Raw genomic sequence first — 24631 nt, forward strand, 5'->3', positions numbered from 1 at the left:
TACTAACAAACCAAAATACCTTTTGTTTCTCTGATACAAGAAGCCAAAATTATATAAGCTTAAGCCTATATGTAATAATTAATGTTTTAGGGTTATATCTTATTTGCAAATGACTTAGATATTCAATGAATATATGAGATTTAATTTAACTGAGCAAAACTCTAAGGTTGTAGTTACCAAAGGAATTTGGAAAACTAAGTAACACAGTATAAAACATGATAATTATTTTGAAGTTCATTTATGAACTTTTATTACATTTATACTTTCCTAATCTATTTTTAACAATTATATTTGAATTGCTCATGGAAAACAATTGTTATTTATTTATTTTTTCTTTAAAAAGCAAAGCCAAGATAACCCTGCATTAGCTAGTTTTATCTTAACCAAGGCCTTTCAGTTATTGGACACAAGTACTCTCCTCAGTGTCTCCCCCAGTTATCCTGGGCCTTGAGTACCCATGTGATACCCAAGGCAGCTATGAAGGACAGGGCCCACCTGAGCCTTGGATTGATAAATCTGGTACAGAGAACAGGACAGAGGACAGAGTTATAAAGATGCTGTCTAAAAGATTTGACCCTTGTCAGCATGGCCAGGAGATAGAGCTGGGCCAGGGAAGATTGGGCCATGGTGGACTTGGCTTTGCCCTGCAGGTGGTGTCGCAGGTGCAATGGACACATATCTGTTCCCCAATATCACCATGGCCTCCTGTTTAGACCCCAGAACCCAAAGATAGAAGCTCACAGTAAGATGTGTGCAAGGCTTTGGAGGAGTCCAGAAGCTAGCCCTCATAGACTAGCTCATAGACAGATCGAGCTTTATAACTTTTTAAAACATCTAGCAGAGATTGTATGAATCTTCTGACCAATAGATCCAAGCAAAAATGTCTAAATTGAATTTTAAAGCCATTTTTATTTTACTTTATCAATACTTTGAAAGTAGCTTTTTTTACCAAAGATTGATAAAGTCATTTGAACTTGGGCTGGGCACAGTGGCTAACACTTATAATCCTAGTACTTGAGGAGGTCAAATTGGGAGGTTTCCTTGAGGTTGGGGGTTTGAGGTTGCAGTGAAGTATAATGATGCAGAGTGAGACTTCATCACAAAAAAAATTTTTTTAAATAAGTCATGTGAACTTAAAAAATATTTGAGCTATAGTTATTTAATTTATGAATGCTCATTCATTTGTAAGTCAATTTGGTACCATGCAGACAATATGCAAACACACATATATACATGGCAGAAACAATATAACACACAGATGCCTGTATCCAAAAGCCAAGAAGATTAGGAAGTTTAATGTAAGAGACCAGAGCTTTAGACTTGAAGGAAACCTACCCATGAATTTTGGGGCTCAGTGAGAAAGACAGGGGACCCTCAAAAGAGTGGTTAGTGTGTGTGTATTCTTCAAGAGGTCTTGGGGTTTGTGCAATAGAAATGCTCAGAAAGGGGGGGGAAAAGAGGTCTCAGAGTCACTAAAAATCCCCTCTAGAACACTTTGCGTGGTTTTGGAGGCAAAAGGAGGAGGTGCAGAAATGGAAGGAAATGGGGCAACAAATCTTAGAAAAGCAAATTTGAGGAGATTTTAGGCATTTCCAAAGGCCAATGAGGTTTTAGTTAGTAGAAATTCAAAGGAAAAAAGTTGACTAAGAAGTTCCCATGGAAGAAACACAATTTAAAGAGAGCAGAGAAGAATAGTGGTTTTTGATGAAGTGGACTTGTTGCCCTAGAAGTCTTTTTAAAAAATTCTTTTAAATATATAATCAGCAGACTGGGCATGGGGGCTCATATATATAATGTCAGCGCTTTGGGAGGATGAGGTGGAAGGATTATTTGAGACTGGGATTTTGAGACCAGTCTGGTCAGCATAGTTAGACACCCATCTCTACCAAAAAAAAAAAAAAAAAATTGTATGAAACAAGAATTAGCTGGGCCTAGGGGTGCGCACCTGTAGTCCCAGATACTTGGGAGGCTGAGATAGGAGAATCACTTGAGCTCTGGAGTTTGGGATCAGCCTGACCAACTCCATTCTTACCAAAAATAGGAAAAATTATCCTAGTGTGTTGGTGGCCTATAATCCTAGCCACTTGGGAGGCAGAGAAAGGAGGATCACTTGCACCCAGGAGTTGATGGCTGTAGTGAGCTACGGTGATGCCATTGCATTCTAGCCAGTGCAACAGAGTGAGATTGAAAAAAGAAATTTGTATATATGTGTGTGTGTATATATATACATATACATATGCAATATATACAGGGTGGCTATAAAGTTTGTGTGCAGTTTTAAATAGTGTGCAATTTAAATTGCATATGGACTTTGTGGCCACCCTATATATACTCACAGAGAGTGTCAAAAAAATGCATACACATTTTAATAAAGGAAAAAACTGGGCAGGACCCAGTGGCTCACACCTGTAATCCTAGCACCCTCGGGAGGATCACTTGAGCCTGGGTAAGAGCAAGACCCTCACTCTACTAAAATAGAAAAATTAACTGAGTGTTACGGCAGGTACCTGTTGTCCCAGGTATTCCATAGGCTATCCCCGCTATTCCAGAAAGGAAAAGTTTCACAAGCAGCAAATATAACTCTCATTTCTGTTCAGCCATTTTCTCTCCTTTTTAAGACAAAAGAAAACAAAAGAGAAGAGAGGATTGCAAAACAAATGGTCACCCAAAGGGTAGATTGTCTTTTTTGGTGTTTTTTTTTTGCAAATCTCACAGGGAGTCCAAATCAGGCAATTTGAGCATATAAAATATTTTAACTTTGTTTTAAAAATCTTGCCAAGAGAGTTTCTAAGGCTATGTTCCTGGTGCATCTTCTCACAGGTACCAAGAAGATAGCCATCTTAGACATGAGCTCTCTAAAAAGTTTTCTTCTATTAAATATAGCCAATTTATTCATTTCAAAAGCAATTCAAACCAACTCAAGAGCTATTTCACGTACACTCCCCTGCTCCCTCAATTAATCCGTATTTAGGAAGGGAAAAAGTCAAAAGAGGCTCTTAGCAGCCTTATTTGACTGAGTGCTATAGGCAGAGGTCTGGGAGAAGAGAATTGGTAAAAAAATTAATTCTCACTGCTCTTTGCCAACTTGTCATCAGTTATCCCAAGATCCCATCCACAGGTTCTGGGACAGAGCGATTTGCTGTCCTGCTCACAGCACCAAAACTATAGGGAAGTTTAAATTTTTCCCCTGAAGTTTTGATAATTGGAGTCTACAAAACAATCTGATAACTGACAGGTTTATAGGAAGAAAGACATACAAACGTATTAGCGTGCATGGGGGGCACAGGATTCATACAAAGTATGAAAACTCAAGGGAAGGACCAGATGTTTGATGCTATTATACCCTCTTGAGGTTGCAGAAATAAGGGTTTGGAGCATTGCAGGACAGATTATGGGAGGGAGAAAGGCAGGCGTGGGGCAAAGACAGTGTTGTGATGCCCATGAAATCTCACAGATAGCAGCTCTCAGGATAGGCAGTAGCCTGTGGTAGGTTTCTTTGTAAGACCTTCAAAGATGGTAGAGTCTCAATGTCTTCTAGATCTGGCTAGGGAGGCACCTCAGAGAAAGTGGGCCTGTTGATTCCACCAATGTACCCTTTCTCTACAGATGCAAATCTCTTCCACAAAAGGGTGAAATATTTTTGGCTTCCCCAAACCAACTCTTCTAGAGCCACTGGAATATTTCCATTTGGCTATGAAGGACCTTAGGGAATTTCACCCCAAAATATGACCTTTTGGTATAAAGAGTATTTTGAAATAAAGGTCCTTAACTGCCTTTTGTGGAGTTAGTTTCTTCATTTGTAGATAGGGTAAGTAATGGAATTTTTACGAGCACTAAAAATGTAAAAGTAGCCCATGGTAAAGGCTGGAAGCATGGTTTCTGTTTCCTTCAGCAAACGGCAAAACCCTACGAACAAATATTATTTCCTTTCTCTTTGTTTCTTTTAGAAGAAAACTGGGCTACAAAAGGTTGGTCTATGACTTTTCCAAGATGTCCCACATAGCTTTACCGTTAGCTTAGTTCTTTTTCCTTTGGTGGACTTTCAGAAATTTCACTTTAATGTTTTAAAATTTTAAATGGGCTTTATTCATATTGCTTTATCAGTTATAAAAGCATATTGGGGGCAATGGCTTCTTACCTTTCCTTTAACTTCTATAAAGAGAGAGCTGGGGAAATGGGGTCACATAAGTTGATGCTGTATGAATAGAACTAAAAAAGAATCAAATTTACATTTAAAATAAATATTCAGGCAGGTACTGTGGCTCATGTCTATAATCCTAGCCCTCTAGGAAGGGGAGGATGGAGACTCACTTGAGGTCAGCTTGAGCAAGGGCGTGACCCCCATCTCTATAAAAACTAGAAAAATTACCCTATGTGGTGACCTGTAATCCAAACTACTTGAGCCCAGGAGTTTGAGGTTGCAGTGAGGTGTGATAACACCACTGCACTCTAGTCTAGACAACACAGCGAGACTCTGTCTCAAAAAAAATAAAAATAAAAAAAAAATCAATAAATCCATTGTCAGATTGGATATGGTAGTGTTAAAGTTCACTGTAAGATCAAGTCACAATAAGGCAGATTAATAAGAAAAATGGATTAAAAATTTATTTACTGGACACACAGGGAGACTCACAGAGTGCCCAATATCCCACGGGGCCCAGAAGCTTAAATATCCTCACTTGAAAGGGGAGGGAAGAGATGAGGAATATGGGTAATGAAATCGAGAGAACCATTATTTTTAAAATGGTCTGGGTCTGATCACATTGTTGATCTTCTTTCCTACAGCAGATACCCAGACAACTGGGAGAGGAAGGAAAGACTAATGTTCTTCCTGGTGCCTCCCTCTGGTCATTATGGAGACAGAGGCCCCCTCTTATGCCTGTCGATCTCTAAGGACCTTTATTTCAAAATACTCTTTATACCAAGAGGTCATATTTTGGGGTGAAATTCCCTAAGCTCCTTCATATCCAAATGGAAATATCCCAGAGGCTCTAGAAGAGTTGGTTTGGGGAAAGAGTTCAGAGCTGGAGGTTCTAAGAGAGCTATCTACCTATGAGAGCTAACTACTCAAGGAGCCGGTCTCCACTGAAATTACGTGGATACAACCGTTCCAAGTCAGACTTATGCCTATTTATTTATGTATGTATTTTTACCTTCCTGGTATAAGCAGCATCCAGGAAGATATAACCTAATTTTTTCTTTAAATGAAACTCTGTTTAGGATAATTTTGAAGTGCTTTCAAGTGCTTTCCAAAAACATTCATTTATGGTCAAATATGAGCAGGAATGCCTGGACCTAATTGATGGTTCTCAACGTAGAGTCTGAGAGTCTTCCTAATAAGTTTTAAACTGGCCCAGAAATACACCTCAGTGCTTTCATTCTTACAGGATACGTACAATCCCAAAGACTTCTTTTCTAATCTAACATCAAAACTTCTTATCCTATTATTTACTATAGATATTTATTATCTATTTATGTTATCTTTAATGAGGGTTCTCCAGAGAAACAACCAATGAGATATGTGTGTGTGTTTAATAGAGAGAGCTGAGATTTTTTTTTTGGCCGGGGGCTGGGTTTGAACCCGCCACCTCCGGCATATGGGACCGGCGCCCTACCCGCTGAGCCACAGGCGCCGCCCAAGAGAGAGCTGAGATTTTAAGAAATTGATTTATCAAGGGGATCACTTACAGCAAACTTGATTTAGATGTTAACCACATCAACAAAATACCTGCACAGCAACACCTAGAGAACTATTTGATTAAATAACTGAGTAGTGTAACCTAGCTAAGTTGACACACACAACTAAACAGCACATGTATGGCACACATTTTTAAGTGTTATTAAAATCTGCTTTTGTAAACCAAAAATTAGATCATTATCAGGCTTTGCTAGAGGACCCTTAGAATTGTACTAAGAAGCCTGGTTGTCAGGCAATAATGCACCCACCTACTTGTTACTAGTAGGAATCCACACAATTTTCTTTTTTTTTTTTCTTGAGACAGAGTCTTAACTATGTTGCCCTTGGTAGAGTGCTGTGGTGTCATAGCTCACAGCCACCGCAAACTCTTGAGCTCAAGCAATTCTCTTGCCTTAGCTTCCCAAGTGGCTGGGATTCCAGGCACCCACCACAACGCCCAGCTATTTTGTTTGTTATTGTCATTGTTGTTTAGCAGGCCCGGGCCAGGTTGGAACCCACCAGCCTAGGTGTATGTGGTTAGCACCCTAACCACTGAGCTACGGGCTCCAAGCCCACACAATTTTTAAGTTAAAAGTCACTGTTCATTTTGCTTCATCATTATCACTTGTTTGTTGATGGTTGTTTGGCTAGATCTGCTATTCATATGGAGTGCATCCGTCTGTTGATCTAGCAAACAGGTGCTCTGTGCTAAGCACATAGACACAAATCCTCACCCTTTTGGAGCTTGTGTTTTTATGGGGAACACGGATGATAAACAAGATGCAAATGTTAAGTGTGTATTAAAGCCCCGTCTCTTTAAAAAAAAAGTGTCCCTTTTTTTTTTAAGAAATGGGGCTTTTCTCTGTGTAGTGTCTTATATCGTGATGGATGTTAAAGGTTAAACAAAGTAAGGCAAAGAAATCTGCTGGGGTAGGAAGTATGTGAGAGAGTTGCAAATCTTAGGATATTTAGAACAATGCCTCTCAAATTATCTTGTAAAGACCAGTAAGTTTTTTTTTTTTTTTTGAACTTCCAGCCCATCATGGACTGATAATTTTGTAAAATAAAAAAATGTGTTATAGAAAAATGGAATTTAAAATACCAAAGATATATATGAAATAGAAACTCTCATTAAAAATTACTATCCTTATTAGTGAAGTGGTGAGTAAAAATACATTGTTACTAGATTCAACAGATGTAAAATTATTCTTTTTATCAGATTAGTATATGCATTTCTAAATACTTTTCTTTGTTTCTATGCTTAAACATGAACTGTTACTAAATGGGACCTCATTTTGTGCAGCCTTGGTTTAGAGGAAGGTAGAAAATGAGAAAGTTAATTTGGCTGGAAGTGAGTGAGTGGGGGGGGGCAGTTGTGTGTGGGGGGTGGGGTTGGAGCATTCATGAGAAGTTTGGCTTTTTTTAATTTTTTTTAAGAGATGGGGCTTTACTCTGTGGCCCAAGCTGCAGTGCAGTGGTGCACTCACAGCTCACTGTGTGTAACAGTGTGGCAGGGGGACTTAACATTATTAGCTCCATTTTGCTTCTGATACTCTTGTAATATCCTTTAGGTTAAAAACTTGTGTGTAGCTCTGCATATAGGCTAGAAGAAAGGTGACAATCGTGCCTTTTCTATTTCTAACTTCCCAGGGAGATAAGAAAAGTATATACACAAATAATAATGCTATGTTAACTTTTTTAGGAGCGTCCAGACCTTCATCCTCCAACATTTACTGACCACATTTTACAACCTCCTCAGACCCTTACTGATGCCCAGACGTCTGTGGTCTTCAATTACCTTTTGCAACTTAACCACCCTCTTCCCCTTCCGTTAATACAGAGTTCTTACTAACTTAAGATGGTTCTTTAGTCTGCCATGTTCTAGGTTTGCTGGATCTCCAAATAAAAGTCTATTTTCCTTGTCTCTTGACTTACTATCTTGCAGCCAGTGGTATGTAGTATGAGTTTGACCTTGATTACAACTGTAACCTTGAGTTTCTGGGCTCGAGCAATCCTCCCTCCTCAGCCTCCCAAGTAGCTGGGACTACAGGTATGAACCACAACATCTGGCTAATTTTTCAAGTTTTTCTAGAGACGAGGTCCTGCTAAGTTGCTCAGGCTGGTCTCCCAACACCTGGCCTCTCCCTAGAGGCCTCCCAAAGTGCTGAGATCCCAGGTGTGGAGCCCTACCTCCTGCCCTGGGTACTTATTTTGCCATTCTAGCCCTGTACCCCATGGACTACCTAACTCATCTTGTTTCTTTTTAAATCTATCAGTATTCAGTTTTACCTTATGAGATAGGGTACATATTGTACCCAGTGTCTTCAGTTGTCTGTTCCTGTTTTCCTCCGATACTTTGCCTCTTCATTATGAGGATTTTACTGCTAATCACTTTATTTAGGGAAACAGAAAGGGTCAATAAAATAACAAATGGGAGTGGGTAATTTTGTTTCTATCTGGTTTCAGAGTTCTTTGAATCATCATCTAGTTCCTGATTGATTTCTTTCAGGAGCTGCAAACTCAAGCTAGGGGGAGGCAAGTGATAGAAATGAGTGTGAGAGCAAGTGGCCCCCTGGCCCCCAGAAGGGGCACCTGGGAATGGGATTCCAGAGATGCAGGAGACTAGCTTTTCACAGAAAGCCAGGAAATTACATTTGGTGTGAAATCTAATTTTAAAACAATGGCAACTCCTTCAAAATTTTTGAAAACATTGAGTCAGCTTTTTTGTTTGTTTAGCACCCTGGGTAGAATCTCATTGCACCGTAGCTCACAGCAGCCTCTTAACTCTTTGGCTCAAGAGAGCCTCTTGCCTCAGCTTTTAAATAGCTGGGACTACAGGTGCCCACCATAACACCCGGCTAGTTTTTCTTCTAGTTTTAGTAGAATTGGTTCTCGTTCTTGCTCAAGCTGGTCTCAAACTCCTGAGCTCTAGCAATCCACCCACCTTGGCCTCCTAGAGTGCTAGAATTACATGCGTGAGTGACCACACCCAGCCCTTGAATCAGCTTTTTAAAAAATGCAATTGACATCCAGTTTTATCTTGCATGTAGATTCTCCTCAGTTGGGTCTCTCCTTTTCTGATTCATCATTCTCAGCCATCGTGGGGTGTGTTGCGGGGAAGCTCTTATCTCTTTAAGCTTGTGTCCATTTGTATCCTTTAAGTTCTAGTCAGGATAGACACAGAGGGCACACTCTTTATTTATTAATAAGAACTTTAGGCCCTCCAAGAAAATTCTCCTTTGGGCTATTCCTCATAACTCATTTTGTTATTTCAATTTACTGACCATTTACTGAGTAGCCCCCGTGTGCTTGGGACTGTGCAAGAGGGAGGCAGAGTCCAAGATTCTGATGATTCTGTATAGGAAGTCTCCAGTTATAAACACCTGACTGGCGTATGATTCATGCTTAAGAACAGGCTGTTACAGGTAATAGGTAAATGTACCTGTTCCAACTTACAAACAAATTCAACTTAAGAGCAAACCTACAGAACTTATCTCATTTGTAAGCTCAGGCGCTGCTTGTTCTGTGTACATTTCTGTGATCTTTATCGTGCAGTATTGTTATGGACAACCTGGGACATTTTTGTTTTGTTTCTCGATTCCTAAAGTCTTGCTCTTTGCAGCTGGGGTAACTACGGTGATGGAATGAAAAATTAAAGTACTTTGGGTCAGAAGGCCCCAGTTTAAGACCAACCCAATGCAGGCACTTTCTTTAAATGTGACCGTATAGAAGTAATTTACATGCAGTGTGACTCAGTTTCCTTATTTATAAATGAAAATATGATCTTACTTAGGGGTTTGTTAATGTTAAATGAATTAAGGTATATGGAAGTGTTAAGAATGTTTGTAAGGAATCGGTGTATCAAGTTTGGAATTACACTAAAATAAATAGTTACCAAATAATAAGGAAAACAGCTAGAAGAAAAAAGGTAGGACCCTAGGCAGATCTAGAGGTTCTAAGCAAAGAGCAGGCCAGTCCCTTCTAGTTGCTGCTGAATCAGTTACTACGTCACTCTGTTCAGTATGCAACTTCCAGAAAGTGTCTACTTGGCCTGGCCTATACCTAGTCCTTATACCTTCAGTGGGACATGGTGGACACCTTAACTGAGGTCCCAGCAAGATTGTAAGTAACACAAGAGGTGTTGTTCCTGCAGGGCAAGAGCAGGATGGATGTTGCAAGAAAAAAGAGGTATGGATGTTGGACGGACATAAACACTAAGAAGATGACTCAAGCACTGTGCAAAGCTGGGCATCCTTCATGGGCGTGTAATAATTTGATAACAGACACAGAAAAGCATACTGTTAACAATCAGTAATGACTAGTACAATTGGGAGTTAAAGGGGGGGGAAAAAGAACAAGAATGCTTTGGAATAGCTGGCTTGTCCATTCCTAAAGCTTAACATCAGAAAGCATTTAGATGCTTTCCAAATGCCCATTCACAATAGAATGGTAATGATGTGTTCACACAATAGCCTTCACAGAATTAGAATGGACAGTCTCACCTGTGTAAAACACTATGCAAATCTCTTGACCATAAAGTAGAATTAATAAAGGCAAACACAAATATATACCAGATGATTACATTTATAGAAGTAAAAAAGCAGGCAAAACTAATCTCTGTTGCTAGAAGTCTGTAGCCTTACACATTTGTTAAGTATATCATAATGTTTTGTATATTAAAATACATTGAGAGGGTGAGAGGAGAAACTTCCTCTTTCTCCTGAAAGTCTGAAAGATCAACTCATAATTAAGGGAGATTAATAAGAGGAGGTTTATTTGCCGAGAGCACGGGGATAATCACAGGGAGATTACCCAATATCACAATGGGATCCAGATATTTTTATACTCTCCTTTTGAGGAGAGAGCGAGCTGAGGTCATGCTATTATTTAGGGGCAATAAATAGCTCCTAGGGAGGATGAATGGATGGGGAAACAGATTGACTTGTAAGTGATTCTCTTTGCAAATTAAATTAACCTTGAGAGACAGATAGTATGCTTAAAATGATTTGCCCCAGCTCTGGTTTCATTCTTGATTTCTTTTCTGCAATATGGTGAGATAACAGGGAAAAGAAGGGAAGTCAATTGTTCTTTTGATGAGTTCATCTGGTTACACAGATAGAGGGAAGGCTCCTTCCTAGGGCCTGCTATTCTCTAAGGGCCTTTAATTCAAAATACTCTTTTTATCATGGAGTCATATTTTGAGCTGAAATTTCCTGAGCTCCTTCACATCCAGTTAAACAATTAGTGATTACCTTGCAGGGATTAGAATTGTGGCTGGAAGGAAACAGGAGGGGAGGTTCTGGGGCTGGCCATGCTCTGATTTTTGTTATAGGTACTGGTTACAACGGTGTGTTCAGTTTGCGAGATTTCATTGAACTAATATGCCTATGGTATATGAACTAATATGCCTATGGTATATGAACTTCAGTGTATATGGTATTCTTAAATTTTAAAAAGCCTAACTTTTGACATGTATTAAATTGATATTATATCCTGAGTAGTTTAAGAGGTATGAGGTCGTGCTAATATATATAACCTAATCTAAATGTTCATTTTTACTTCTGCATACTTGTAGCCTTCAATAGCTTCTATGAATAGGTTGAGATTACATTAACATTTTATTATGATCATCTTTTTATTTATTTATTTATTTTTGAGATAGTCTCACTTTGTTGCCCTCAATAGAGTGGCGATTGTCATTGCGCACAACAACCTCAAACTCTTGGGTTCAAGCAGTCCTCTTGCCTCAGCCTCCCGAGTAGCTGGAACTATAGGTGCCAGTCACAATGCCCAGCTACTTGTTTTAGAGATGGGTTCTTGCTCTTGTTCAGGCTGGTCTCGAACTCCTGAGCTCAAGCAATCCACCTGCCTAACCTCCCAGAGTGCTAGGATTACAGGCATGAACCACTGCACCCAGCCTATTTTTACTTTTTGGATTTGCTGGTGTTTTCTTTCTTTTTCTTTTCTCTTTTTTTTGAGACAGAGTCTCAAGCTGTCACCCTGGGTAAAGTACCATGGCATCACAGCTCACAGCAACCTCCAACTCTTGGGCTTAAGCGATTCTCCTGCGCAGCCTCCCAAGTAGCTGGGATTACAGGTGCCCGCCACAAAGTCCGATTATTTTTTGTTGCAATTGTTACTGTTGTTTAGCTCCAGCTGGGTTCAAACCTGCCAGCCTGGGTGTGTGTGGCCAGAGCCGTAATCACTGTGCTATAGGCGCCGCCCTATTTTCTTTAATATAACCCCCCCACACACACACACAGAGAGCAAAAACCTATTTTCCCCAGAAATTTGAGGTAAAATAGGATTAAGGAAAAGGAAGAACACTAGATATCCTTTGAGTTACAGTTTTAACTTGGTTTGTAGGAACACTATTTCACCTGCTTTATATTCTTACTTTTGTTTAAACGCACGCAAGCTCGTGTGGTGAGATGTGTGATCCCCACAAAGTCTTACGTGGTTCTCAGGAAGCGTAGGATGCAAGCAGACCTATAATTTGGTAGCACGGCTCATGGTGTACACTGTCATTAAGCCACAGTTGATACAAGCACACACGTGATGGTGGCTCCTTGATCCTTTTCAAGACGAGTGATGTACTCATATTCTTTGTTTGTTTGGGGTAGATTCTGCCGTTCCTGCATTGCCACCAGTCTAAAGAATAATAAGTGGACCTGTCCATATTGCCGGGCGTATCTTCCTTCAGAAGGAGTTCCAGCAACTGATGTAGCCAAAAGAATGAAATCCGAGTACCAGAACTGCGCTGAGTGTGACACCTTGGTATGTGACCCCGCCCACGTTCATGGTTACTGGCTTGCGTCCTTCAGAAAATGATCATTTCCCCTCTGCGTCTGACCCCATCCTACCCACTTTTTCTAAAGTGTTTTATCTCGGACTCTCCACTTCCTTTTTTCCAATTTCATGTATATTGGCTGCAAAAAGACAGTCCCTGAACTACCATCACCTAATGTTTCAAACAAATGCTTTCATTGACCACCTCTATTTTCTCTTCTTCTGGTACTCCCGTGACCCTATTCCTGCTACTCTGTGACAGCCCACCAATCATTTTGTCATCCAATCCAGTGGCGTGTTTCCACCTACATTATTTTGAACTTTGCAGTGTTTATCTCTGTCGGACACTTCCTCCTTGTTGCACTTTCCCACCTTTGGTCCTATACTAGCCTGGTCAGATCATATAATGTGTTAGAGGTCATGCTGATGATTAGAGATTTTATCCTAAATGCAATAGTAAGCCATAGAAAGAGTATAGGCATTGGAGTGCCAAGATTGTTTTTATAGTTTTAAGATATAACTCTAACATACGCTTTGTAGAATGGTTTGGAGTGAGCACAAGTGGAACTCACGAAAACAGCTAAGTAGCTATTATGATAGATCAGGTATGGAAGTTGAATTAGGGTGATAGCACTAGTTAGGGAATAAGAGGCTGTTTCAAGGTATATTAAGAAGGTAAAATTGAAGGAAATCAGTGAATGAGAGTAATGTCAAAAATACCTGGAGCCATTAGTGAAGGTGCTAATATGGGGAGAAAATTTGGAGAAGAATCCACAGAGTTCTGTTCTGGATATGTTCAATTAGCTGGCAAGAGTCTAGAGATCAAGAGAGATTATGTACTAAGCATCTATATTTTCTTAGAGAGCCTTTCTTGATCACTTATCAAAATTATAGCCCTGTTATACTTTCTCTTAGCAGCCTGTGCTTTTGATTTATACAAATTATCATGATTTGTAATTATGCTTCTGTGATTTTTGTTTATAATGTCATCTATTCCCATCATATTTGAGTTCCATGTTTTATTGACACTTGTGTACCCAGCCCCTTGGAAAGTGATTGGCACATAGTAAGTGCTCAATGCATTTCTAAATATTTGTGTAAGACTCACTCTATTCATGGCTACCTAACTGTAGAATTTAGACCTGGTCTTTAGAGTCAGATATCCTGGTTTAAAAACTGATTTTCTCACTTACTCTTCCTGATTTAGGGAAAGTTATTATTCTGAGTTTTTGTTTACCTCTTGGTAAAATGAAGGAAAAGATGATGTTCATGTTATAGGGTGGTTACGAAGGTTAATAACGTACATGTGAGATGTGTAAAAATATATATGTGTGTGTGTGTATATATCTGATGGGTGGCTTTTGACAGGGTGTCTGGAATATAGTAGATGCTCAAAATCAATAGCAATTACATTCTTAATAATAGAATATTCCTTGTTTTTACTTAGATGGTTTGTTACAAAATAAATTTCAACATGCACAAAATCGAACTCCTCCTATTATTCTGTCATCCAGTTCTTGATTTTACCTTTGGTCTCTTCCAGAAACAAGAGCTTTCTCTCAATTATCTTGGGTCAAAATCCTCTTCCCTTTTTTACGTTCCCTCCACCCTCCCCATTTCTGATTAGTCACAAGGATTTTGATTTGTTCTTTTAGATATGTCTAACATCTATCTCTTTCTATGATACCCCTCTTGACAGGAAGGCTGCCCATTCCTTGTACAGCCCTTTTAGACTGTTCTTTAGTGTCCAGGCAGACCTCCATTCTGTGAGGCTTGACCTTAATATCCCAGTTTCCTGTATTAGTTTCCTATCTACTTGTCTACACATCATTCTTTCTTTATTAGATGATAAGAACCATTAGAACTGGCACAGTGGTTTATGTTTGTTCTGTTGTCTCTTACAATGTCTTAGATAATTTTGTGCCTAGACTATAAATTGATGAATTTATTTGTCATATAAATAAATTTGTATATTCCTCAGCTTATGTTCATGAGGCATGCTTTATTAAACAAAGAATCACAAAGAGAAATAAACTTTTATTAGCAGTAGTAGTAAAGAGATGAGAGAACACTAATGTGTGAAGTTAGATGTTAAAGGTTGTAAAAATATCTGTTTAAGACAGCTACCTAGATCAATCCTAGTTTTTGTATCTTTCATAATAGATGGATATTTGTCAACCAAGAGTTTTGTTTTTACTTTTCCACTTTCATTTTTGCCTTTTGTTAAACAGTTTTAACTGTTTTCATATGTGGATTTTTTTTTTTTTTTTTTAGCAGTTTTGGCCGGGGCCGGGCTTGAACCCACCACCCCTGGTATGTGGGGCTGGTGCCTTACTCCTTGAGCCACAGGCGCTGCCCCTTTAACTGTTTTCTTGATGTGGTAGATTTCGTCTTTGACTTTGTAGCTTGGGCAAAATGAAGCAAAGTGGGTCGGCCACCTTACCACAGCTATACAAAGCTTCCTTTAGCACAAGATCTTATCAGAGTTCTACTGAAGCATTTAGTAGAATATGTGTTATGTTAGCAACACATCCCTCATAGTTAGGATCTGTGAATGTATATCTGGAGGAACAAGGGCTCTTTATTCTGCATTGATAAAAATGGACTGCAAGAGCCGTCTTTTATGTTTGCTGTTAATGGAGCCATTAAGTATACTGTGTATTGTGAATTCATGTAATACTACTGGATATGTTATAAAACCAGGGCATTTATGTCTTTCTCTAAGTCACAGGGTTTCTGTTAACTTACTGTGGACCTTTCTAAATTTCATCTATTTATTCTTTTTATCTGTATTTCTTTTCTGTTTATTTTTCCTTCTTAATGTTTTTCTTCTTTTCATCCTCTTGCTCTCTTTTTCTTCGTCTGTTTTTCTTTCCCACTTTCTTCTTCCTAAAACCTATTTATGTAATTGCATGAAAGGTAAATTTAAGTTACTATGCATCTTTTCACTTAAAAAAAATATATATATATATGCTTTTTTAGATAAATCAAATTCAAAAAACTCAACATTTGGGTCTTCTAAGTATTGGAGAAATTTGAAAATAGTATATTCCTGATACTGCCTTAACTTTGTGGTACTGTTGTCATGAATGCATTCATTGAATCAATTGATCCCACAATATGACCTTACTTGAAAGTTATAAAGCCGGATTACATAAGACTTCATTGAGCCCCCTTTTGACCGTGAGTTTATTTTGAATATTCTCTTATATAGGTTTGCCTCAGTGAAATGAGAGCACATATAAGGACTTGTCAGAAGTACATAGATCAGTATGGACCACTACAAGAACTCAGGGAGACAGCAGCAAGGTTTGTTTCAATACAATTTAGTTTAATAACAAATTTCAACTTGTCTATAAAAAATGTAATGGGCTGGAAGGGTTAACATTTTTATTATTAAAATGCTTATGTAGTTATGTTTAAGTTCTTACCCTTAATACCCGGTATTGTAATCATGTGTATCAACCATTGTCAAAGAATGTTGATTTACTTTCAAAACTGCATTCAGGGAACCAAACACACACTGGAGAGATTGGGACAACTTCCTCAGACAAGTTTGTATTAAGGAAGATCCAAGAATAAAATGCAGAACTGTTAAATTTCTGCTTGGCTCTGTTTCCTGAGTAATCGATTCCTGAAGTAGATCGTAATTGAGATTATTCATGTTGACTCTTCCATCAGCACTGCTCATTTTGCAGCTCATTTCTTATCATTTTGCTTGTTTCTCTTTAGAAGGCAGGAAGCAGCTTCTCAGTATCTTAGTTCTGCAGGGGAAGAACAGGCCTGAGCAGGCACCCTGAATCCTTTGCTTTTTTGTGGGTTGTCTTATGGAGGCTGGAGGAACATTGGAGGTAGCTGATAGACACAGTGGACGATATTAAGCATTAATATTTTTTTCTTTTAAAACAAAATACCCCCAAATCTAGGTCATTACTGTTGTGATTAGAAAGGTAATATAAGCTGTATCTGACCAATTATAAAATTTGGAATCTACCTCTTTGGAATCTACCTCTACCAACCAGATAAAGGAATGATTTGTGTGTGCCTACATTATAGGTCGATGGCCTTGAAACCATTAAATCTGCTTATGAATCCATTTACCCAGTATTGGTATTCAGTATGTTGTAATTTCTTTCTCTCTCCCAAAGAAAAATGTTAGTTCTGCCCATTTTAAGAAAGTATATTCAAAATATAGCTTACATTTCTTAACCTAAAGTCTAAATGGTCTTCCCATTCCTTTTGTTCACCAAGAAATTGCCTTGCAAATGATATAATACATTTTCTGTGAGTCTTTTAGCTATAAGCAGAGTAGGAATCCTGCTAGATTGACCACAAGACCCAATAGGAAAGAAGATATAACATAGGTTGAGAAAGCGTGTGTGGTTTGATTACAAAATTGATAGGCTTTATGAAAATTTAAAAAATGCATGAAAGCTAATTGAAATTCTAATTCCTTCTGCTGGTGAGAATTAAATAGGAAACAATTAAAATAATAGAAATGAGGAGGGTTGTTGATTAATCAGTCTTACAAGATGGATTAACATTAGCCTTTATGATAGAAATCTTTGCTTTATGGAAGCATTTTCTACATGATTCAAACTTATAAAACCCTCAAGCATGAAGTGTGTCCAGAAGGCAAGACCTTGGGGATAGTAAGTAATATCTATAGTGGAAAGTGAGCAAAAAGATCTGAGACTCCATATTGTCCCTGAGAATTTAAGGCAGTACCATCTAATAGAAATATGACAGTAATGTGGATCACATGTAATTTAAACTTTTCTAGTAACCACCTTAAAAGTAAAAAGAGCCCATTTGATCCTGCAATCCCATTACTAGGCATCTGTCCAGAAGAAAAAAATATCCTTTTATAATAAGGACATTTGCACTAAACTGTTTATTGCAGCTCAATTTACAATCACCAAAATGTAGAAACAGCCTAAATGCCCAGCAACCCTGGAATGGATTAACAAGCCATGGTATATGTAAGCCATGGAATACTATTCAGCCACAAAAACAGATGGAGACTTTACATCTTTTGCATTAAGCTGGATGAAGGTAGAACACATTCTTCTCAGTAAAGCATCACAAGAATGAGAAACAGGAATCCAATGTACTCTAATGTAATATGAAGGCAGTCGATGAGCTAATACAAGGAGGGGGTAGGGGAATGAGCAAGCAGGAAGAGGGGAGGAGGGAGGGATTCATGGTGTCTGGCACACCTCTTGGGGGTGGGATGCAATTATAAGAGGGATTTTATCTAACAAATGCAATCAGTATAACCTAATTCTTTGTAACCTCAGTGAATCCCAAACAATAAAATAAATAAATAAATAAATAAAATTTTTTTAGAAAGTAAAAAGGGGCCGGGCGGCGCCTGTGGCTCAAAGGAGTAGGGCACGGCCCCATATGCCGGAGGTGGCGGGTTCAAACCCAGCCCTGGTCAAAAACTGCAAAAAAAAAAAAAAAAAAAAAAAAAGAAAGTAAAAAGGGGCCAATTGTGGTAATCCTAGCACTTTGGGAGGCCAAGGTGGGAGGACTGCTTGAGCTCAGGAGTTTGAGACCAGCCTGAGCAAGAGTGAGACCCATCTCTACTAAAAGTAGAAAGATCACCCAGGCGTTGTGGTGGATGCCTGTAGTCCCAGCTACTCAGGAGGCTGAGGCAGGAGGATCCCTTAAACCCAGGAGTTTGAGGTTGCTGTGAGATAGGCTGACATCATGGCACTATAGCCTGGGCAGCAGAGTGAGACTGGCTCAAAAAAAAAAAAGGAAAAAGTAAAAAGAAGCAGGTGAAATTAACTTTTAATGTATAGGATTTTATTTAACTAAATAACTGAAAATATTATTATTTGAATATGTAATCAATATAAAAATTATTGAGATATGTTGCATTCTTTTTTCTGACATTAAGCCTTTATTTTTATTTTATTACTACCTTTTTTTTTTTTTTTTGTAGTTTTTAGCCAGGGCTAGGTTTGAACCCACTACCTCCGGTATATGGGGCCAGCGCCCTACTCCTTTGAGCCACAGGCACCACCCAAGCCTTTATTTTTTATTGTTCTGTGTGTGTGTGTTTTTGAGACTAGGTGTTGCTGTGTTGTCCAAGCTAGAGTGCAGTAGCATCACCATAAAACACTGCAGCCTTAAACTACCGAGCTCAAATGATCCTCCTGCCTCAACACACAACCTCCCCAACCCCCACACATATCACTACACCCAGCTGATTTTTAAGTTTTTGTAGAGAAAGAATCTTGCTATGTTGCCCAGGGTAGTCTTGAACTCCTGGCCTCAAGTGATCCTTCTGCCTTGGCCTCCCAAAGTGCTGGGATTAGAGACATAAGCCACCATGCCCAGCCAAGCCTTTAAAATTCAACATGTATATTATATGACCAGGATATCTGAATTTAGTCTAGCCACATTTCAAGTACCAAACAGACACATGAAGGACAGCACAGATGTAAGGGACAAATGTTCCTAAGTGTAAGTATGAATTTTTTTTTAAAGATAAGATCTTGCTATGTTGCCTGAAGTGGGGTGCAGTGGCTCTTCAGAGGTGCAGTCCTAGCACATGACAGCCTTGAACTCCTGGGCTCAAATGATCCTTCTGCCTCAACCTCCCAAGTAGTTGGGACTACTGGCATGCCACCGCACGTGGCTATTTTTCCCCCCATAAGGATTTAACAAGGTAGCTGTGGGCCAAGTTTTATTTTTCAGTGGAAACTAATAATGTGAGTTGTATGCTAGTGGATTTGGAGAACAAATAACATCCAATTCAGATGTTTACCAGAATTAGAAGAAAAAGGTAACCCAGGGACAGCTGGGTGCTGGAATTCTCAGTTTCTCAGTTAATGGGTGCTCAGATTGCATACATCTCTTCCAAAGAGAATAACGTGCTTTAAGTGTACTGTAAACGTCTCTCCACTCTGTTCCTGTGAGCATGGGAAAAAATGCAGGCACCTGATAACATCATTATCAGGATAGGAAAAATAATATTAAATCAGGGTGAGAACTAGGACCAGAAACTAGACTCACTTACGTTCTATTTTTTTATTCCTTGTTCAATGACTACTCCTTAGTTGCCAATTTTAGTAATATTTGTATTCTATGTGATTTCCAGGTGTGTATGCCCATTTTGCCAGAGAGAATTGGAGGAAGACAGCTTGCTGTATCACTGTATTACTCATCACAGATCAGAAAGGAGACCTGTGGTAAGGATTTTTGATATCTGTGTTTTAGGAATGTCTGAATTTGGGGATTTCTTTTTATAGATATATCGTGAAGGATAATAATTTATGTTAAGCTTATGATAAATCTATGACTGTTTACAATATGCAAAACTGTTTAGTTGAAGCTGATAAGAACTATTAATGTGCAGTCACTCTTTCGTTTATGAAATTACACATTATCTCTTAACGGTAAACATGGGCATAATCAACTAAGATGATCAACTAAGATAATCAACTAAGATGACCCATCAACTATGATGGGTTAAGGTTTAATTTAGAATACTAACTGTGGTCATATCCCAAGTTAAAAACATTTTAAAATAATGTATTATTTAAAATAAATAATACAATAATACAATAATACATAAAATAATGTATTATTATGACAATACCTTACAAATGAAAAGTAGTTATTATTCCATCTTCATTAATCTGTTATTTTATTTCACAATCAGTATTTATCCTGTGCTTACAAAACTAATATACATAATGATGACAAATAAATAAATAAAATAAAATGTTTTCCAAAAAGTTTGAGCCATTTTGAGTTTGAGCCAGTTTATAGTAAGCCACTTTCACCTTAACCTGGCTACAGTTGGGTATATTTATTTCAAAATTACCCTGGCTTAACAGGGTACTTAAAAGACTACTTCAAACATCATTTTGAATTTGATTTTATGTTTTGTTTTGTTTTTGTTTTTTTTTGAGACAGTCTCACTCTGTGGCCCCAGCTTAGAGTGCCATGACTTCATACCTCACAGCAACCTCAAACCTGTAGGCTCAAGTGATCCTCTTGCCTCAGTCTCCCAAGTTGCTGACACTACAGCCACCCTCTAAAACACTCCGTTAGTTTTTTTTTTTTTTCTTCTATTTTTTTGTCCAGACTGGGGGTGGGGGTCTTACTCTTGCTCATGGTGGTCTTGAACTCCACCCACCCAGCTCTGCCACCCAGAGTGCCAGGATTACAGACGCAAGCCACTGCGCCCGGCCTTGAATGTTATTTTAAATTTATTCAATATGTATGTACCTGTGTTGTTTTTTATATACAAGTGTTTAGATTTTTTTTTTTTTTGCAGTTTTAGAGCTTTGTTTGGATAAAATCCTTTTGGAAAGTGGATGTGATTGAAACACAAGTGTATTAGATAGACAGGTAGAAAAAGAGAAAGATACAGAGATAATCCTTACAGCGATCCTAGGAGATGGTCATGATTGTTACCCGCATTTTACAAATGATAAACTGAGGCTCGAAGAGGTTACGTCAATCATACAAGGTCACACAGCTGGAAAGTAGCAAAGCCAGAATTTGAGCACAGTAGTCTAGCTCCAGAGCTGTGTGGCAAGCCCCTGCTCAAGAGAAAAGTTACACACCATACAAGGCTTTTGATCCCAGTGTCCTAGGGGGTTGGCTGTTGGCACAGCAAACTAGGAGGTTGATAGGTATTGGGAAGCACATGTATGAGAGGATTTTCCTGCTTGAGTTGTCCTGTAAGAGGAACTGGGCTGGGGAGTTGTTTCATGATAGGACCCTGGGAGCCAGAGGAAGTTCAAAGAGAGCATTAAGATGGAATGATAGCAACCACCATTTACTGAGGTCTAAGTGCTTTCTTGTCATCGCTCCTCTCCTAGCAACCCTGTGAAGGGCATTATCAACACAGCCTGCACCCTGACCATTAGTGCTCACGGTGCTTCTCTGGCTGGAGCAATGCCAGGCTCTCTGATCCATTATCTTGGCTGCATCTGAGCAGCAGTCTGGACAGCTCCATATCAGTAAGTTAGGTGGTCTTTGAGCATGCTTGTTCCTGCAGAAGTCCAGCCCACGGGTCATTCAGTTTGGCCATCAGATTGAAGGTGGCCCAGGCAGCTAGGTGCTTTGTGATTTAGAGGTCATTGAGAGTTTTTGAAGAAAGCTGGCTTAAACAGGGGAAATGGTGGGTTAGTCGGTGGGTAATATGAACCCACCATTCTTTCAGATTTCATATTACCCACAGACTTTAGTAATTAAATTCTAGGCTTTGGAAAGGTTAGGCTTAGGTTCAGCTCCCAGAAAGTCTATTAACTCCTCTTTCCCCTGTTTCACCATTTCTAGGCTTTGGAAAGGTTAGGCTTAGGTTCAGCTCCCAGAAAGTCTATTAACTCCTCTTTCCCCTGTTTCACCATTTGTACAATGGGGCTGATAATAATAATGGCTTTTTGACAGCTAGTGGTAAGTCAGGTGTGTAAACTAAGAACTCAGGGTCACATGGTGATCTGTCCATAAATAGAAGAGGGTGATGGTGATAATGGTGGTCACTACATCTTATCAATTATATAAAATCAGGCCTGGAGAAGATTTCTCAGAGGAAGTGATACACTCTCACAGTAGGGGAACTCACTTCACCTGGAGTCAGGGTAAAAGTGGGGGAAGGGAGGAGGGCTGAGGAGGTAAAATGGTAAAATTATACCCCAGAGACCAGGATTTTACCATGGCCTTGAAGTGAGAGCAGATTGTTTAGAAATGCTTGGTTCTATAATACATCTAGTATTATAGAACCAAGCGGGATGAGAGACCTGCAGGTGTTTTGAGCAGAACCCTAAGACACAAGTCACTCTGAGGGATCTAGAGCCACTGGAGGTCATGCTGTACCCTGTGGTTGTAAGGACTGGAGCATGCCTTAGCTTGGGTCACATGGTCAAGGATCCCTACCGGGAACATGTTGAAAACACCCTAATAGAGGCCCTGAGGAAGGAGGGCTGAGTCTAAGGCTAGTTCTGAGTCAGTGAGGATTATTGCTTTAGGCCTGTAATCCTCATTCTGGGAGGCTGAGGTGGTGGATTTATTGAACTCAGGAGTTCCAGACCAGTCTGAGTAAGAGGAGACCCCATCTCTACTAAAAATAGGGAAAAAACTAGCTGGACATTGTGGCTGGTACCGGTAGTCCCAGCTTCCCAGCCACTCGGGAGGCTAAGGCAAGAGATTGCTTGAACCCAAGAGTTTGAAGTTGCTGTTAGTTATGATGCCACAGACCACTACCCAGGGCAACAGAGTGAAACTCTGTCTCCGGGGTGTGTCTGTGTGTGTGTGTGTGTGTGTGTGTGTGTGTGTGTGTGTGTGTGTGTGTGTGTGTGTGTGTGTGTGTGTGTGTGTGTGTGTGTGTGTGTGTGTGTGTGTGTGTGTGTGTGTGTGTGTGTGTGTGTGTGTGTGTGTGTGTGTGTGTAGGAATTACTGCCTTAAAGGATTGGATTGCTGGTTTTGCGTGCAGATAAGTGACATTGTCTGACTTATCTGGTATAAGAGATTTACTGGCAGGGCAGTTGAAATTTTAGCAAATGGTTCTTCTGCCTTCCAAAAATAATTAGATGATTCAGAGATCAAAGCACAAGATAATCCATCTTTTCTTTCTGAGCTGCTCAAGACTGATGCAGTTAAGAACATCAGGGGATGGCCAGTGAGTGGGAGGGTGGGGGTGGGGGTGGTGGTGGCTCATGCCTGTAATCCTAACACTCTGGGAGGCCAAGGTAGGTGGATTGTCTGAGCTCACAGGTTTGAGATCAGCCTGAGCCAAAGCGAAACCTCGTATCTAAAAATAGACAGGCATTGTGATAGCCTCCTGTAGTCCCAGCTACTTGGGAGGCTGAGGCAAGAGAATCGCTTGAACCCAAGAGTTTGAGGTTGCTGTGAGCTATGACACCGTTGGCACTGTACCAACGGTGACAAAGTGAGACTCTGTCTAAAAAAAAAAAAAACAGGCTCCATGCCTGTAGCTCAGTAGCTAGGACACCAGCCACTTACAACAGAGCTGGAGGGTTCAAATCCAGCCCGGGCTTGCCAAACAATAATGACAACTAACACCAAAAAGTAGCTGGGCATTGTGGCAGGTGCCTGTAGTCCCAGCTGCTTGGGAGGCTGAGGCAAGGGAATCGCTTAAGCGCAGGAGTTGGAGGTTGCTGTGAGCTGTGACACCATGGCGCTCTACCCAGGGTGACACAGTGAGACTCTGTCTCAAAAAATCAAAAATAAAAGAATATTGGGGATTTTGACATGTACCAACAGCTCCTTTTTCTCACATAGTAATTATATTCTGCCACGTTATATTTTTTGAATAATTATATTTATGGACTATTAGACTCAAAGGAGGCAAATGACACAAATAGCATGCTTAGTTTGAAGTATAAGACCATTTCTGCAAGAAATTTGACATTGTATCTCTTAAAGGGAAAGTTTTTTAGCAAGAACTATCCTTTCTGGTTATTCTCCCATGCAGGGCACTCTTTCTTTCACTGTTTGGCTCTTACTTATTATCCTTTGGGGCTCAGCTTAAATCTTACTTCCTCAAGAAAGCCCTCCCTGACACTCAAATTAATTTTAGCTCTTCCTTTTCTCACCTCTTTTTTCAGTTTTTTTTGGCAGTTTTTGGTCGGGGCTGGGTTTGAACCCACCACCTCCAGCATATGGGGCCAGCGCCCTGCCCCTTTGAGCCACAGGCGCTGCCCCTTTTTTCAGTTTTTACTACAATTTGTCATTGTATATTCATTTCTTCTTTGTCTTTCTCTCTAATTTATTAAGTTCACAAAGTTGTGGAACCTAGGTCCTTTGTTCAACACTGCATGCTTCTTGGCAGAGTTCCTAGTGCCTAGTAAGATGCAGGGATATGAAAAATGGATATTAAAGAAAAAGCCTGATTCCAAGGTTCCAGCAGTTCTGTATTTTCTACCAGACTCTGGAGGCTTATGCCTTCAGGCAGGGGCAGGACTGCTGCTGGCTTGAAACACAAACTGCGGAGTCCATACTGAGCTACCCCTCTCCACAGTAGTTTATTGCCATGGGTACTTAGAGGATCTGCGACTGACGGGGCAAGTGGGGATATATGTGCATAGATGTTGAAGAAGGAAGAAAAGTCTTCAATAGATTTGCTTTCAGATTCCTACTAAATAAGTCTGCAATCTGGTATCATGTTTTGGTCGC

The 24631-nt window shown here is 39.6% G+C and overlaps 1 protein-coding gene across 3 annotated transcripts in view; it reads left to right on the forward strand.

Moving 5' to 3' along the window:
- RNF125 (ring finger protein 125) overlaps window positions 1-24631 on the forward strand; it is a 64046-nt gene that overhangs the window by 5716 nt on the left and 33699 nt on the right. For all 3 annotated transcript variants that reach the window (XM_053571899.1, XM_053571900.1, XM_053571901.1), the window contains exons 2-4: window positions 12301-12454; window positions 15681-15775; window positions 19581-19671. In XM_053571899.1, the coding sequence (XP_053427874.1) occupies window positions 12301-12454; window positions 15681-15775; window positions 19581-19671 (340 nt within the window). The remainder of the gene's footprint in view (window positions 1-12300; window positions 12455-15680; window positions 15776-19580; window positions 19672-24631) is intronic.

This window comes from Nycticebus coucang, chromosome 19 (assembly GCF_027406575.1).
Source record: "Nycticebus coucang isolate mNycCou1 chromosome 19, mNycCou1.pri, whole genome shotgun sequence".
In the NCBI taxonomy this organism is placed as follows: domain Eukaryota; kingdom Metazoa; phylum Chordata; class Mammalia; order Primates; family Lorisidae; genus Nycticebus; species Nycticebus coucang.